At 44.2% G+C, this 17,969-nt stretch overlaps 1 protein-coding gene and 1 pseudogene across 1 annotated transcript; both read right to left on the reverse strand.

Moving 5' to 3' along the window:
- Positions 1 to 351: 351 nt before the first annotated feature.
- LOC138827166 (serine/threonine-protein kinase Chk1-like) lies at positions 352 to 8,461 on the reverse strand. Its single transcript, XM_070022646.1, has 4 exons — positions 8,455 to 8,461; positions 2,048 to 2,335; positions 1,429 to 1,912; positions 352 to 394 (listed from the first exon to the last, which is right to left on the reverse strand). The coding sequence occupies exons 1-4, from the start codon at positions 8,459 to 8,461 to the stop codon at positions 352 to 354; spliced, it is 822 nt and encodes a 273-aa protein (XP_069878747.1).
- A 2,057-nt stretch (positions 8,462 to 10,518) lies between these two features.
- Positions 10,519 to 11,355, reverse strand: LOC138827167 (serine/threonine-protein kinase Chk1 pseudogene; annotated as a pseudogene).
- Between the last annotated feature and the right edge of the window lie 6,614 nt (positions 11,356 to 17,969).

Here is a 17,969-nt window from a genome sequence, read left to right on the forward strand (position 1 = left end):
AGCATCACTTCCGGCTTTTTTTTGGTTATGTGGTGCTGAGGAATCGAACCCACGGCCTCATGCATGTAAGGCAAGCGCTCTAAGACTGAGCCACCTTCCCAGCCCCTCTAGACCAGGTTTTAGACATGTTTACAGGAAGCTTAACAAAAGGTAGTTGTACAAGCAAGTAGTAAAAGAACAATTAGAGCAGATAACATTAAAATAATTAGCTCCTACAGTAATATTGAACAGTCCATACATAATGACATAGGGGGTGATCAAAATGAAGGCCAGGCCATCAGGTCGAAGGAACAGCTTCTCTTGTGGTGCTATTGATGATTTCTGCCTTGCCAGCGATGATCACTGCCCAGGTCACCCGTTTAGGTTGATGTCAATTCTATAGCCATTGCCAGGACTGGGGGGGTCAGGACAACCATCAGCTGGAGTATTACCATCTGCAATTGTTAGAAAACACAAGAGCTTCTCAAGGGCTCGTTGCCTTTGGGGATGGTTAGTTTCTCCTTGGGCATCCTCCTGTATGGAGGAAATGGGTAAAAACTTAAGGTTCCTGGCAGGGATCCAAATGGGGGCTCTCTCCCCTATGAAAAAAATGCATCCAAATCCCCTGCTCATGGTAACTAGGGGGTCAGGTCCTCTGCTTTGTTGTGTCAGTGGGTCCTTCCACCTGACTTTTACTTAGGGCTTAGAGTTGAGTTGTCCCCAGTGCTTCTGAAATCTGGATTCAGTTGCCCCTTTTGAATAATTGAAAAGGTTAATAGTAAACAAAGATATCTGCAACTGTATATGGGGGCTAACTCCCCCTTTTTGTTGTAATAATTACTCCATAAGACATTGGTGATTTCTTTCTATAATTGCTAGGCCTTGGGGATAATAAGCAATTCCTGTGGTATGATTAATGTGCCATTTGTCAAAAAACTCTCTTCTGCCTCTTTTGCACTGCCAGTGACCTCCTCTCTTCGGGCAGTACTCCTGGCTTCTGGTCTGGTCAGTTCAGCCTCCTGAGTAGCAGAATTGCAGGTATCAACAATCGATGCCTGATTTACTTGAGATTTTTAACCACATACTTTCATAGACATTACCATCAAAGAAATGCTTCCCCTTGAAAAGGGAAGAGGGGATGATTGGAGAAGAGTGCTGAAGATCAGTGTCTGATTTCTGCTACAGGGTTGGTTACAGGCTCATTAGTTCATCCAAGGATGCTGGGTAAAATCTTAATTCAAATGATTGTGCTTGGAAAATCCACCAGGTGTTTCTGGGACACCACCTGAATTGACTCAGGGCCTCTTTGCCCCTTTACTTCTTGTGTTTCTCTCTCTCTTTTTAATTGTCAATGTCATGCAGAGAAGGGTTAGTTTACTCAAGTAATTTATTAAGTGTATTTTGTCAAACTCGTTACACCTTCCCTCATCTTTCTCCTATTTTCTCTACCCTGACAACCCCGCTGCCCCTTTCCTAAATGACTTGTTGTACCAGCTATCCTTTTGGATGTCCTGGATAGTAATTCTTGCTGTTGGATTCTCCACTAGGATTTTCTGAATCAGAGCCAGAGGAGCTGAATCAATTTTTTTCCAGGGCATGAGGTACGTTTTCTTTTCTTTCCAATCACAATATTCCCGACAACTGTCACTGGGTTCTTCCCAAGGTAAATCTCCAGCCAACATTGCAGTAAGAACTATGCCACAGGACCAAACATCAGCTGGTTCTGCATGACATTCTTCTCGCTTCAGAAGTTCTGGCGCCACATAAAGTAAGGTACCACACATGTTTGTCAATAAACGCTCACAATTCTTATGGCGAAATACTGTGGCCAAGCCAAAGTCACAGATTTTGAGGTTATCCCTTTCATCCAAGAGGAGATTTTCTGGCTTAATATCTCTATGAGCTATCCCAATACCATGCTGATAAAACACCCCTGCCATGAGTTGATGGAAGAACCTTTGAGCATCTTCTTCAGGCATGCCTATGTCTGGCTGTATTCTATCAAAAAGATCTCCACCACTACAGTATTCCAAGAACAGATATCGCATATTGCCTTCTCCCCTGTGACCATAGAATTTCAAAACATTCTCATGGTTTAACATTTGATTAATGCAGATTTCTTTCTTAATATTTCCCAGAGATTTCCTGGCCCACTTCATGTCTAAAATCTTCACTGCAACTGCCTGTTCAGTTACTCTATTCACAACAAGCTGAACTTCTCCATAGGTACCTTTTCCCAGGGTTTTCACCAAGTCCCAGTCTGCGCAAAAGGGCACTCTCAGGACTTTCCCAATCAGTCTGGCTGACTTGTCCTGGGCCAGCCACCTTGATGCACCTTTGTTTTCCGTGAAGAAACCTGTGAAATAAGTTGCCATGATTACAGGTAGAGGTAATGTCTCCCGAAGGGAGTAAGAAAGTAACCTGGATTAGATGGAGGCTTGCAGTGTTGCTTACAACCGCCACTGAGAAGAGGCTGAATCCACCAGCCTGAGCCTTCGTTACTGCCTCTGTTCCTGGGAGGTTTTTCCTCTCTTGCCTGCTGTGAGGTTTGCCCTAGGAGCTTTGATCACCTCAGCCTGTTCTGGAGCCTCTGCTTGACGTCCTTTCCTGCTCGCTTTTCACCTCCTTCCTCCAGCAGCCTGGACCAAGGAAATGAAGTCCAGTCCATGGTGCTCTCCTTTATATGCAGGACAGGATGAGCCCACCCTTCCCTTTCTGGGAGGGTTTGCCCTTGCAGCAGGCTTCAGCAGCAGGGTGTGTCTTGTCTGGCCCCTGCCTTTAATCCTGGCTACTCCAGAGGCTGAAATCTGAGTATGTAGGTTCCAAGCCAGCTAGAGAAGGAAAGTTTGAGAGAACTTTTTCTTCAATTTAATACCAAAAACAAACAGCTAAAAACTAGAAGTGGAGCTGAGACTCAAGTAGTAGAGAAGAAGCCTTGAGCATAAATGCTTAGGACCCAGGACCAGAGTTGTAGTCCTAGCACTTGCACAAAAATCTTCATGAATTTTTGTGGTTTCTTCAAGTTCTCAGCTTCATCAATGTTGGCACATCTTGGTTTGTTACCTTTCTAGCCTTTCTAGTCTTGGTAATTTTCTCAACATGAATGGACTTCTCTGGAAAGGGAAAAAATGAAATCATTATTGTTGTGTTTTTTTTTAAAATCAGTCATGGGTCCTGAAGTCTAGGCCTGGACCTTGTCCCTCAGCTCTTTAGCTGAAGTCTAGTGCTCTACCACTGGAGTCACATTGTCACTTCCGGTTTTCTGAGTGGTTTATTGGATGTCAGATCTTCACAGGCTTTCCTGCCTGGGTGGCTTAGAATCTCAATCTGCAGATGTCAGCCTCCTGAGTAGATAGGATTACAGACCTGGGGCACTGGCGCTGGACTGGTTGTAGGTTTGCTGGTGAGGGGAAAGCCTCCCACTTGCCCCATAAGGTTTGCAGAGTGCCCCAAATTCTACTTATGATTCCAGGAGGGTGTATCCTCGTAGAAGCCCTCAGGAGCTTGGTGTTGCAGGCCCAGGACTCTAATCCTGGCTACTGAAGAGGCTGAGATCTGAGGATATAAGTTTTTTTTTTTAAATGGAAAGTCTCTAAAATTCAGCCATAGTTGTATGGTGCACAGCCAGGAATAGTTCTGGTGAGATTCTGCCTGTGAGCCCTCCAACCACAAAAAGTGGAAGACAATATGAATGTCCTGGAAGTGCTCCTCTGGGGTGTGGGTATTCCTTATGGAAGTGGGGTACTCCTGGGATATGAAAGCCATTTGCTGTTTGAGATGCCATCTGCTGTGAACCTGAACTTCTCTTATTTCCTGGCCAGTGTCAAATCTGTCCTCTGCTATGTGAGGGTGTTAAGGTAGGAGAGTGCTTTGGTGGGTATGCTTCTGGAATGAAGACAAACTTCCTTATTCTCATCTTCCTGTCCAGGACTGCAATCTTTTTATGAATGTTTGAGATAATTTCATGAATATCTAGGGTATGGGAGCATTGGAAGGACCCCATATGAAAACACATCTAAATTCAATGCTTCCTATCCCAAGAATCTCAGGGGATAGGAAGGTGACAATTAACTCGTGGGGCATCAGGAAGGGAGGGCCATCCTCTCTTCATAATCCTTGAAAATGCACTATGCTCAATTAAGGGCTCTTGAGAAATGAATTTGTGCTACAGGGTCTGCCTGAGCAGAAGAGAGGCGGTTCCTAAAGCTTGCTGGTGAGCCCTTTCTTCCTCTGTGGTTCCCTGATCACTTCTGAACAAATGTTCCTGGATCCTGAGATCAGGAAGGAGTCACTATCGAATGCTTTCCCTTACACAACTGATGCATGAGCCCTTCTGAATATGAGTACTCTCTGGTAGAATTGTGTGAAAGAGTGTCTTCAGAGACCACAAAGCATGTTCCCAGAAAGGACAGCAGGGTAGTTGAGGTAGCCCATGGGTAGAAATTTGGCTTTAGACCAGTCTCCAGGTCTCCAGCATAACACCTAGTCATATGAAGGCATGATCTAGACTGCCTTCTGCATTGCTTGTAAGTCCACGTAGTACTCAGACTGTCTTGAGAACTTGTAGCTGTACAGAAGGAGAAGGTCACTTTGAGGGCATTGAGCTTTCCTTACCTTCATCGAGGTGATCTGTGGAAATCTAGGTCTGCTCCTCTGAACTTCCTGTAGTGGGATTTGAGTCTCCCAACGAGGTCATCAAGATGATACCACTTAGACCCAGTATCCATATTTCAAGATCAACCAGTTGGTACCAATACAGTATGTGTCGGGCCAAGGTTTCATGAAAGGAGTGATTGCAGCATGGCACTCCACCATGTTGCTGCAGCACAGTTCCCGACTTCAGAGAGAAACAGAAATTCTCAGCATAGACTCTGGCCATTTGTATATGCCTACAATGCTGAACCATAGCAACTTAAAGTAAATGACAGCTTGTACAATTGCCACAAGGAGCCTCTTCCTTCAATTGTGGTTAATTGGTATTTTGTACCATGGAGGGACTGATACCATACTGTGTGGCCAGAGGATATTGGTACAGACTGTACGGGATGCGACTTTGTCTCCATGCACCTTAGTGTAAGTTGTGCCCAGAGCCATGCAGTCCCTGTGCAGACACTACCCTACCTCTTAGCTAAGTTTCTGCCCAGTATCTCTTACCTAGGTAATTGGCACACCTGGAAGCAGTCACCTCCCCTCCGAGGTCACAAACTGTCCAGCCTATTTCATGTCTCTTGTCAGACCAGGGAAGGGTCCCAGGCCCTGAGGTCACATCCAGATCCAGTGTGGCCACACGCCTTCCTGTCCCTGGCCTCAATAAGTCCTGGCCTGGGGGTGGGTCACCCCTTTTGGCCATGCCTTTCCACCATGCTCAGCAGGGCAGCATTTTGATAAATCAACTAAGTTTCTTGCCCTAATCCCGTGTGGTGATGTCTTCATTGGCTATACCTAATGAAACCTACCTATTCAATATGCCTCACACGTAGCATGTAGCCTATTTCTGGATGAAGATCCTAGTTCAGGCTGCTTGTGCTTAAAGGCTTCTGTACATGGACAAAAGAAGGCATGTTCTTCGTTTTGTTTTCAGAATAGTGGTTTGAAGGGGTTTCCAAAATGGAGGATGGAGCCGATGAATTCAGCTAGAGGTTTTAATGATGGTGGTGCTTGATCTATTAATACTGGGAACACTACAACTAATTTTGGCGGCTATATTTGTGCAAATTCTTTTACAAAAACACATACGATGAAAACCTCCCAATGCAGAGAAAACTTTTTCTATCCTAAGACATATATGAAAAGCACACCCGTTTTTAACAAATAATTCATGTCTGTATAATATACACACATTATGATAGTACTGTTTTTTTTGTCAGTAATGGGACTTGAACTCTGGGCCCGGGCTCTGTCCCTGTGCTGTTCAGCTCAAGGTGAACTCTCTACCACTTGAACCACAGCACCACTTCTGGTTTTCCTGTAGTTTATTGGAGATAAGCGTCTCATGGTTGGGCTGGGAAAGTGGCTCAGTGGTAGAGTGCTTGCCTTGCGTGCATGAGGCCCTGGGTTTGATTCCTCAGCACCACATAAGCAAAAAAGAAAAAAGCCAGAAGTAGCGCTATGGCTCAAGGTGTAGAGTGCTAGCCTTTAGCTGAAGAGCTGAGGGACAGCACCCAGGCCTAGATTTAAAGGCCCATGACCGTAACCCCCCCTCAAACAAAAAAGTCTTGTTGACTTTTCTGCCCAACCTGGATTTGAATTGGGAACCTCAGATCTCAGCCTCCTGAGTAACTAAGATTACAGGTGTGAGCCACTGGAGTCCCCATATGTTAGAAATTTTCTACTTACAGATTATAGTCAGGTGGAAAATTAGGAATGTAAGGAATGCCCTTGCTGTCCTGACTTGGAATGTAAATATAATGAAACATGTAGAAATGCTACAAAATGTCTTTTAGACATATATTCATGTGTGAGAAAAATAGCCTTTCCTCTCAGCATATTGCTTAAAAGTTCCTGCTTTGGCCTGGAGGCTTGTTTCTTCAGGAAAAGAGGAACTGCTGAGGGATAAAGGATTTGTCGGGAGTAAAATTTCTCTCTTTTTTTTTTAATTTAATTTAATTTTATTTGTGAACATACTGTACAGAGGAGTTACAATTACATGGGCAGGATAATGCGTACATTTCTTACCAAGCATTGCAGCCTCCTCCTTTGTTTGCCCTTCACATCACTTCCCAGTCTCCCCCCTCCCCCCCAATCCCAATCCCAATCCTTCTCCTTCCCCCCCCATCCCCCCACCCCCGCACCGACGTTGTAAAGCTCGTTTTGGACATGACAACTTGTACTTCTCATTGTTGCAACAGGTCCACCTGTATCCTTAAACAACTGGTTTTTCCCCATCTCCTCCATGTTTTTTTGTTTTATGCATGTGTTTCTAACGGATTTATAAGATTATCTCTTTGTTGCTTTGTATGTCCCTCCCCCACAGTATAACCCCTGCTTTCACTGTATTTGATGTCAGTATAACTTGTGGAGTAAAATTTCTCTTAAACAGCTTTTTCCAGATGGGATTATGACACACCCTGGACTATTCCAGAAGTCTTAGAGGGTGTGGGCATCTGTACAAATTACTTATGAAGTGTTAACCTTACCTCAAAATCACCTTTTCTAAATACATTTTATCCTATTCAAATGAGCCAATCCCAAGCAGAATAGATTGTAACCCTGAGCACAACCAATCTGAGCAGAGAGGCAGGGCCTGGTGCTGAATTAGCGATAAATAATGCTTGCTCTCTGTCCTTCTTGCCAGATTTTTGGCTGGTCATGCATGCTTGTGTGTGCAAGTCAATTTTGCTTTGCTGCAAATTCATTTTTGTGTCTATCATTGTGACTCCAGTGGTTCTTGGAGAATATATTTATAATGCATGGTAAAATAAAACAACGCCATTGTTACAAAAGTAATGGTGTATTGCTCAAAGCAAAAAGGAGCTAATGTTTGAATAGTGTGAAACTACAAAGCAGACCACCAGATGATGTCCACACTCCATTGTTGCTGTTCACACATTCAGACAGTGTCAGGGAAGCAAAAAGTGGACTACAACATGCCAGGATAGACAAAGTTTATTGGAACATCACATGCTTCTATACAGCATACAGACATAAGAAATAAATCTTACAGTCAGTGGGCAGAGTGTTAATCATAAGCAGTTTTATGGGAGCACAGACAAGGAGAATTTAACTTTAAGTCAGTATGGAGGAATAGTGAATCCTTATCATCAAATGCGCAGCAGTTACAGAAATCACACATGTGAGACATAGGTAAAGCACAGGTGAGTACACAAAGGGGTTCTGGAGGCAATGTCCTATGTGTTCCCCACAGATTCCCCCTTTTTGTTTTAATAGCAGATCCACCAGCCAGTTAGTTATACTTTCCCCCTCCTCTGTAAAGGTTATTTTAATCGGATTACATTGGTAGGAATAGCATTGGCCATGCAGGGGGTTTGAGGCGAGATTTGTCAGACAAGAATAGGGAGGGCCCTTGTGCATAAGAGCCCGTCCCAGTTCCCTCACATCCCCACCTAGCACAGTAATAAACATTAGCCCCACCACAGTTAGAAATGTCCCAAGCAGGTCTATCAATTCCGGGACATATATAAAGATCAGTATCTTGTCCTCTTCAGAACATGGGAGCAGCCTGGGTACTGGGAGTTCCACACATGTGGCCTGGTGCATCCTCATGGGCGCCCACACTCAGGCCATTCTACTATAGTCCAGAAAAACAAGGAAAATTTAAAACAAACTGCAGACATAGCAAAGCCATCCCCGGCACCTGGTGTCTTTCCAGTAAGCCAGTTCCTTGTATGTGCCTTCAAGTGAGCCCAGAGGTCAAGATGACCTTTAAACTTTACTGTCAGCTCCCAACACCCCGTCTCTGGTGAAAGAAGCGAACCCGCCGGTCTTAGGTTGGGTGGATCGCCTTGTCTGCCTTACCCGTCATCGGGAACTTCTTCAGAGCGAAGCTGAAGGCCCTGTCTTAGGTTGGTCAGACTGGCACCCCCTCTTACCCGTCTCTGGCTGCGGTTCCTCTCAGGGGAAATTTACTCACGTGGACCTTGATCTTAGGTAACTGGCTGGCTAAACTCATAAGAGTTTTGCAGGGCACATTTAATGCAAGGAAGGCATAGAGAAAGCATCAGCAAAAGCATTTTCAGGCCAAGAGTCAGGGATGGGATAGCAGTCTTTGCCACTTCAGAGTCTAGAGGTGGGTATTGTTCTAGAGCAGGTATAGTATTATTATTAATATTTTTTTGTTTCTGGTCATGGGGCCTGAGCTCTGGGCCTGGGCACTGTCCCTCACCTATTCAGCTCAAGGTTAGTGCTCTACCACTTGAACTACAGCGCCACTTCCACCTTCTTTTTTCTGCTTATGTGGTGCTGAGGAATCCAACCCAGGGCCTCATTGGTGCTAGGCAAGTGCTCTACCAATGAGCCACCTTCCCAGCCCCTCTAGACCAGGTTTTAGAAATGTTTACAGGAAGCTTAACAAAAGGTGGCTATACAAGCAATTAGTAAAAGAACAATTAGAGCTCGTAACATTAAAATCATTAGTTCCTGTAGAAATATTAAGTAGTCCATTCCTAATGACAGAGGGTCTTGATCAAAATGAAGGTCAGGCCACCAGGTCGAAGGGACAGCTTCTCTTGTGGTGCTATTGATGGTTTCTGCATTGCCAGTGCTGATCACTGCCCAGGTCACCAGTTGAGGTTGATGTGAATTCCATAGCCATTGCCAGGACTGGGAAGGTCAGGACAGCCATTAGCTGGAGTATCACCATCTGCAATTGTTAGAGAACACAAGAGCTTCTCAAGGGCTGGTTGCCCTTGGGGATGGTTAGTTTCTCCTTGGGCATCCTCCTGTATGGAGGAAATGGGTAAAAACTTAAGGTTCCTGGCAGGGATCCAAATGGGGGCTGTCTCCCCTGTGGGGAAAAAGCATCCAAATACCCTGCCCATGGTAACTAGGGGGTCAGGTCCTCTGCAATGTTGTGTCAGGGGGTCCTTCCACCTGACTTTTACTTAGGGCTTAGAGTTGAGTTGTCCCCAGTGCTTCTGAAATCTGGATTCAGTTGCCCCTTTTGAATAATTGAAAAGGTTAATAGTATATGCGGGCTAACTCCCCCTTTTTGTTGTAATAATCACTCCTTAAGACATTGGTGATTTCTTTCTATAATTGCTAGGCCTTGGGGATAATAAGGAATTCCTGTAGTATGATTAATGTGCCATTTGTCAAAAAACTCTCTTCTGCCTCTTTTGCACTGCCAGTGACCTCCTCTCTTCGGGCAGTACTCCTGGCTTCTGGCCTGGTCAGTTCAGCCTCCTGAATAGCAGAATTGCAGGTATCAACAATCGATGCCTGATTTACTTGAGATTTTTTTTGTTTTTTTGTCAGTCGTGGGGCTTGAACTCTGGGCCTGGGCGCTGTCCCTCAGCTCTTCAGCTCAAGGCGAGTGCTCTACCACTTGAGCTACAGCGCCACTTCCGGTTTTCTGGTGGTTTATTGGAGATAGGAGTCTCATGGTCTTTCTTGCCCGGGCTGGCTTTGAACCGTGATCCTCAGATCTCAGCCTCCTGAGTAGCTAGGATTACAGGCATGAGCCACCAGCGCCTGGTTTACTTGAGATTTTTAACCACATACTTTCATAGACATTACCATCAAAGAAATGCTTCCCCTTGAAAAGGGAAGAGGGGATGATTGGAGAAGAGTGCTGAAGATCAGTGTCTGATTTCTGCTACAGGGTTGGTTACAGGCTCATTAGTTCATCCAAGGATGCTGGGTAAAATCTTAATTCAAATGATTGTGCTTGGAAAATCCACCAGGTGTTTCTGGGACACCACCTGAATTGACTCAGGGCCTCTTTGCCCCTTTACTTCTTGTGTTTCTCTCTCTCTTTTTAATTGTCAAGGTCATGCAGAGAAGGGTTAGTTTACTCAAGTAATTTATTAAGTGTATTTTGTCAAACTCATTACACCTTCCCTCATCTTTCTCCTATTTTCTCTATCCTGACAACCCCGCTGCCCCTTTCCTAAATGACTTGTTGTACCAGCTATCCTTTTGGATGTCCTGGATGGTAATTCTTGCTGTTGGATTCTCCACTAGGATTTTCTGAATCAGAGCCAGAGGAGCTGAATCAATTTTTTTCCAGGGCATGAGGTACGTTTTCTTTTCTTTCCAATCACAATATTCCCGACAACTGTCACTGGGCTCTTCCCATGGTAAATCTCCAGCCAACATTGCAGTAAGAACTATGCCACAGGACCAAACATCAGCTGGTTCTGCATGACATTCTTCTCGCTTCAGAAGTTCTGGCGCCACATAAAGTAAGGTACCACACATGTTTGTCAATAAACGCTCACAATTCTTATGGCGAAATACTGTGGCCAAGCCAACGTCACAGATTTTGAGGTTATCCCTTTCATCCAAGACGAGATTTTCTGGCTTAATATCTCTATGAGCTATCCCAATACCATGCAGATAAAACACCCCTGCCATGAGTTGATGGAAGAACCTCTGAGCATCTTCTTCAGGCATGCCTATGTCTGGCTGTATTCTATCAAAAAGATCTCCACCACTACAGTATTCCAAGAACAGATATCGCATATTGCCTTCTCTCCTGTGACCATAGAATTTCAAAACATTCTCATGGTTTAACATTTGATTAATGCAGATTTCTTTCTTAATTTTTTCTGGAGAGTTCCTAGCCCACTTCATGTCCAACATCTTCACTGCAACTGCCTGTTCAGTTGCTCTATTCACAACAAGCTGAACTTCTCCATAGGTACCTTTTCCCAGGGTTTTCACCACGTCCCAGTCTCCGCAAAAGGGCAATCTCATGACTTTACCTATCAGTCTGGCTGACTTGTCCTGGGCCAGCCACCTTGATGCACCTTTGTTTTCCGTGAAGAAACCTGCAAATGAAGCTGCCATGATTACAGATAGAGGTAATGTCTCCCGAAGGGAGTAAGAAAGAAACCTGGGTCAGATGGAGGCTTGCAGTGTTGCTTACAACCACCACTGAGAAGAGGCTGAATCCCCCAATCTAAGCCTTTATCACTGCTTGTGTTCCTGGGAGGCTTTTCCTCTCTTGCTGGCTGTGATGTTTGCCCTAGGACTCTTGATCACCTCAGCCTGTTCTGGAGCCTCTGTTTGAAGTCCTTTTCCTGCTTGCTCTTCACCTCCTTCTTCCAGCAGCCTGGACCAAGCAAATGAAGTCCAGGCCATACTGCTCTCCTTTATATGCAGGACATGATGAGCCCACCCTTCCCTTTCTGGGAGGGTTTGCCCTGGCAGAAGACTTTAGGAGCAGGGTGTGTCTTGTCTGGCCCCTGCCTTTAATCCTGGCTACTCCAGAGGCTGAAATCTGAGTATGTAGGTTCCAAGCCAGCTAGAATAGGAAAGTCTGAGAGAACTTTTTTTCAGTTTAATACCAAAAACAAACAGGCAAAAAGTAGAAATGGAGCTGAGACTCAAGTAGTAGAGAAGAAGCCTTGAGCATAAAAGGTTAGGACCAAAGACCAGAGTTGAAGCCCTAGCACTTGCACAAAAATCTTCATGAATTTTTGTGCTTTCTTCAAGTTCTCAGCTTCATCAATGTAGGCACATCTTGGTTTGTCACCTTTCTAACCTTTTTAGTCTTGGTAATTTTTCTCAAGATGAATGGCCTTCTCTGGGATTGGATTACATGAAATAATTACTGTGTTGTTTTTTTTTAAATCACTAGTGGGTCTTGGACTCTAGGCCTGGACATTGTCCCTAAGCAATTTAGCTTAAGTCTAATGCTCTATCACTGGAGTCCCGGTGCCACTTCCGGTTTTCTGAGTGGCTTATTGGAGGTAAGATGCTCACAGGCTATCCTGCCTCGGTGGCTTGGAATCTCAATCTGCAGATCTCAGCCTCTTGAGTAGATAGGATTACAGACCTGGGGCACTGGCGCTGGACTGCTTGTAGGATGGCTGTTGAGGGGAGAGTCTCCCACTTGCCCCATAAAGTTTGGAGTGTGTCTCAAATTCTACTTATGCTTCCGGGAGTGTGTGTCCTCATAGAAGCCCTCAGGAGCTTGGTGTTGCAGGCCCAGGATTCTAATCCTGGCTACTGAAGAGGCTGAGATCTGAGGATATAAGTTCCCAGAGAGCTAGACCTTTCTTATCACCAATTTACTAACAAAATAGCCAGAAGTTGAGCTGAGATTCAAGTGGTAGAATAGTAGCCTTGAACACAAAACTTATGTCCCCAGACCAAGCTTGAAGGCCTAGGGCCAGCACTAAAACCTTCAGGAATTTGTGTGTTTGTTTAAAGCAAAGATCTCAGTTTCCTCGATGTAGGCTCTTTTCCTTGAAATCCTTGTGGTTACCTTTTGGTTGGGACAGACTTCATAATTGTCTCCAGTTGAGTGGGCTCCTGGGGGAGTAGAGAAAAAGAGAATCTCATAGTTTTATCCACAGGGAGTATAGGGAGGAGGAGAGCCTCCCACTTGCCCCAGGAGGTTTGGAGGTGGCCTAGGTGAAGCAGCCTGGAGTTTGCACATCACTCTTATCCCTACCATCCACCTGATTTGGAGATGTTTAATAAGCTTCAATGACATTGAGTGCTCCAGGAAGTAGATTGTTAGTTACTGAATGGTGGAATCCAAGTGCCATTTAGCGCAGTGTTCCTAGAGTATCCAAACCATGGAAACTAGGAATGCTGAAACCTCAAGCAGAGCTGACAATGTTGTCCACACAAAAGTAGCTGGGTCTACAGTTGAGGTGCAAATGTGAAAGATGGTGAAGTTTGTTGTCAGATATTTCTTCCCCTTTTTACAACTGATTTGGCAGGCTGTGCAAATGAAAATATTAGCATATGACAGCATATTCCTGATAAAACTGAGCTGTGGTGGAAGCATTTCTCTTGAATTCATATGTGTGTGTTTGTGTGTGTGTGTGTGTGTGTGTGTGTGTGTGTGGTGCTGGAGCTGTGATGGAACCATAGGATATGTCCCCCTTGATTGTCTGTGAGAAGTGGCTCCATAGGTAAAATTTGAATGATGTGGAAACAGTGTAGTGAAGGAATCAAATACTGAACTCAGCAGAAAAATGGAGTTTGCTGGAAGGAAATCTCAGGTAGAAATAGGATTGGGACAGGGTGTGGCTCAGGCAGAACTTCAGGGGGATTTTCATGTTATTGGGACTTAAACCATGATGTAGGTAGATTTAGGTGGTCAGAATTGCTACTGGAAATCATTGCGGGAAAGAAGAAATAAAACTGGAGACAGGAGGACCACTGAGGATGCTAGCATGTTCTATGTGAGTGGCTGGTGGCTTATCTGAGTTAAAAAGTCTGAGATCTGCAGGCCATTGTTCAGTCTTGAATGTCCTTAGCTGAGGGGAAGAAAAGGAGCCCAAGGTTGATTGTTTTAAGATGGGTGAGTCCAGTTATATAAAACCATAGCCCCAAGGGCCTTAAATACTACCTTTGTAGATGCTGATTTGACTAACCTGTGCTGGCAATAGCACTCTCTGGTTAGTAAGCAGAGCTCCCAAAATCCAGCTGGAGTCAGGGGATAGTGGTACGGTTGTTCTTATACTTTTTGGTCTGTGTCTGTGATTATAAGCATACTATCTTTTAGCAAACATGTATGTAGAACATTGTTCAATTAGAAGAACTATCAGGCCTCTTAAATTTCATGAAACAATCATGATAACTGTTGCATGATTGCTGGTAAGAGTTGAATTTCAATTTCTCTTAATACTGAGATGGAGTCATGAGGATTGACTCCTGGCATAATTCTCAGGTGGTAAAGTGATAGCATCCTCAGACCGTACCGTGGGCAGGCATCTGTTCCAGCATGCTGTTGAATGGAACTTCTTGGGCTATCATAAGTTGTGCCCTGACATTGCTCTGAAGAAACTTGTCCAGTGCTTAGTTTCCAGTGTTGTCCCTACCTGGTATACACCGCTAAGATATACAGCTGTCCTTCTGACGATGTGCTTTGAATGTGGGTGCATCTCTTGAATGCTTCTTATCCTATTTTCAATGTTTTTGGAATTTATAGTGGGAGTGCTCTCCTGACTTTGATCAGAACTCTAGCCTTCTTTTGTTGTACTATGAGGTTCTTTCTTCATATCTATGAAAACATAGTGAAAGACTAAAAATTAGAGTTAAATATTACAATTGCTAACTGCTGATTTCGCTTTTGTAAATTTGCTTGCACTATCACTAGCCCTCCTCCCCCTTTCTAGAAATAAGGAATTGAGTAAAAATTCTCGGAGTCCAGATGCCAGTCCCTGGAGGAGGTCTGCTGTCATAGATAAAGAACAAACAGGTATATGTTTTTCTAGTTCCTGTTTGTAAATTCCCTAAGTGGCTAAATGGTACCCAAGTTAGGGACCAAGGATAAGGACCTAAGATAAGGACCTAAGATAAGGGCCCAAGATAAGGACCACCTGGCAAGTCCAGCAACCTAGGCCAAATATTAACCAATCACAAGCCTGTGACTATGTAAACTCCCCTCCAGGGTGCCTGCTCCCCCTAGACTTGCCCCGAGCCAACTGTTTTACAAAGAGTGTTATAAAATTTCCCACGTAGCATAATGATTGCTGGAGTGTATAGCGACTTTAAATGGGCCAATCCTGGGGACACCTTGTGTTATATGCTAATCTTGTGGTTTTTGCCTTTAAGAATGCCTGTAACCGCTGCTTGGGGCTCTCTCCCTTGCAGAGGCAGAGAGACCATTTGCGCAAAGCTGAATAAACTCCTCTTGCTTGTTGCATCTACTGGTTTGGAGTCTTGGTTTCTGGGGCACCCTCCCGTAGACGAAAGTATCCCAGGAGTCTGGGGTCTTTCAGTGGGGGCTCGTCTGGGATAACAGTGCCCCCAGACCCCAAATTCCAAGATCAGTTGGAGGTAAGATAGAGCTCTTGTGTTTCGCATCTTCTGTGTTTGTTATTTCTGTTCTGCATTCTGGGATCCAAAAGTGCCTGTACAGGACCTGTATTTTTCCTGTATTTGGGCCAGTGGGGGAGGCAGACTTGCCCTGAGACCCCTGGCCTGGCTCGGGCAGACGTCCCCTGAGACTTGGGGGGAAGAGGGAACGTAGAATCTCTCTCTTCCTGGCCCCACCCTGGAGTCCTATTCCGGGGTGACCTGGAGGAAGGAGGGAAAGTGGAATCTCTCTCCTTCCCAGGGAGTTTAGCCATGGTCTGCCACTCCCATCTGAAGTTGCTTTTTCTGTTTGCAGTCGTTCAACTGCCGCGCAGTGCCTGTGGTTTCGTCTGTTTCTGTTTAATGTTAATTGTCTCTGTTGTCTGTTTTGTTGTTCTTAAAGGGATGGGACAACAACTAACAACCCCCTTAAGTCTGACTTTAGATCACTGGAAGAAAGTTACAGCCCGAGCCCAGATTGTCAGGTTTTAGGAACTTGCTTGTTTGTTAATTATGAAATTGCCACTGACCACCTGCGAATGGCCCCAGTTAGATCTCAGCCTCAGGCCTTGGCTCAGGGGGTCTGAGCATGGGGGAGAACCTGTCAGTCTGAGGGGACGGCTGCTAGGGACTTTTGTCCCTTGCCCCAAGATGACTGGGAATTCTCCTCCACCTTGGAAGGCCCCTGGGTCAACGTTTGCAGGAAACTAAAAAAAAAAAAAATCCTCCGGAGGTGAGTAGGGGGTGTTGAGTCCCCTGGTAAGTGAATGGTGGTAAAATGTCGCCCCATTCACTGAGACCTGATTTGGTTTTTGTGGCCACTTGTCTGTCTTGTTTACTTCAGTGTGTTTTCTATCCTGTTTCCAGAGGTAGGGAAACTTTGGGTGAGCATGGCAGGCTCATTCAGCAAACTCTGGATTCAGCTTGCTGAGTGGGAGCCACACAGAGTTCCGGTCGGGATAAACTGGGTCCCATTAGTCCCCAACTCTGGTTATTGACTAGTTCTGTTTTAGAATGTGGATCCTTGGTTTTTGTGTTTATCTGTGTTTTTGTTATTTATTTATTTGAACATCTCTGGGGGAATAAAAGCTCCAGCTGGGCTCAGTCACAGACCTGCTATGCCCACGCTGCCTGTGAGGCATGGAAGGTTACTGGGCTAGTTTGGTTCCCTTCAAGCCTCAGGCTGCATTTTCTCCTTGTGGAGGCTGCGGGCAGGGAGGGTGTAGAAGGCTGTGTGCCTGGTTTGGACTTTTTCAGCTAGTCCTGACAATGTAACAATTTGTAAAGTGTTCTTGTCTAAAATTGAATAAAAAAATCTGGCCAGTTTAGTTTTAGGTGACCCTCTCCCCCAGCCCTCCTCCAACAGAAGGAATTCAAAAGACTAATTAGTGAATAGCCTTGCTAGATAAGCAAGATCTGGGAAAATAAAGCACAACAAAGTACCTAGATTTTTAAAAAAAATACTGTCTTAAATTTTTGTTTAAAAACTTTAGAAGGTATACGTACGACTGATTTTGATTTTTGCACGCTTTAAGATCTGTTTGAATGTTTTGTGTGTGTCTGTGAACGTGTTCAAAGATAAGAATTGTCAGCATGCTGTAACAGTTGGGTGAGTTTAAATTTAAAACTTCAAAAGGTTATGAGGTTTGGACATTACCAAAAATTTTTAAAAATCTTCACATTGTTTTAAATGGCTTTTTAAATATTCTTTATCTTGCTAATTAGAAAATCTGGTATATTAAAAACTAATATTTTAAAATGCATCAGACTGTTTATAGTGTAATCAAGCTATCTGGCTTAACAAAAAGGCATTGGCAGTTTGAGATATAATTCCCTTGGCACAAATTTGGGGATAAATATTAAAAATTTAAATGTAAAGGTTAGTTTAACACTGTCAAAGATGTTACTTGTTCTGTCTGTCTAAAACTGTGTATTTCATTCAAGAACCAAGAAAAGAGACAGGGGGAAAAAAAACTTAAAAACCAACAGAAGACCTGTCTTTAGAGGTAAAGGGTGAACAGGCAGAAGTGCACTTCAGCTGTCATGTATGGTGGGACAGGCCCTGGGAGGAATCCACGCATGGTGAAAGAGGGTAAGCTGGCCCAAACGCAGTTCATCTAACCCTAAAGAGTCGGATTGGGTGTGTGCCCATTCCATAGAAGGGGCTGAGTGGCCCATCTTTGTTCTCTCTTTTCCCTGCAGACAGATACTGAAAACATGATGGTTAAAATGAATGATGTGATGATCTGATTAGTATTGTTAAAACTTCCCCTTGGATGTGTTAACATTAAAATTAGGAAGGCCTTAAAAAGAGGGCTAAAAAGTTATTCGTATAATGTGACTTGCTTTTAATGTTTTACAATTAGGATGTTTTTAAAAGTCATAAACACGCTAAGTCTAGCTTTTTGGTTCAGTTATGATGATTGTTATTTTCGCATTAAGGAAAACTTGTCATTTGAGTTTAAAAATCTTAATGTGTGTCTGTTTTAAAACAAGCAGCCAAGAGGCAATGAGCGACACTTGGCCTCAAGATTTCAAGGGATCTTTTC

This window comes from Dipodomys merriami, unplaced genomic scaffold (genome assembly GCF_024711535.1).
Source record: "Dipodomys merriami isolate MVZ:Mamm:240054 unplaced genomic scaffold, mDipMer1.0.p SCAF_151, whole genome shotgun sequence".
Lineage (NCBI taxonomy): Eukaryota > Metazoa > Chordata > Mammalia > Rodentia > Heteromyidae > Dipodomys > Dipodomys merriami.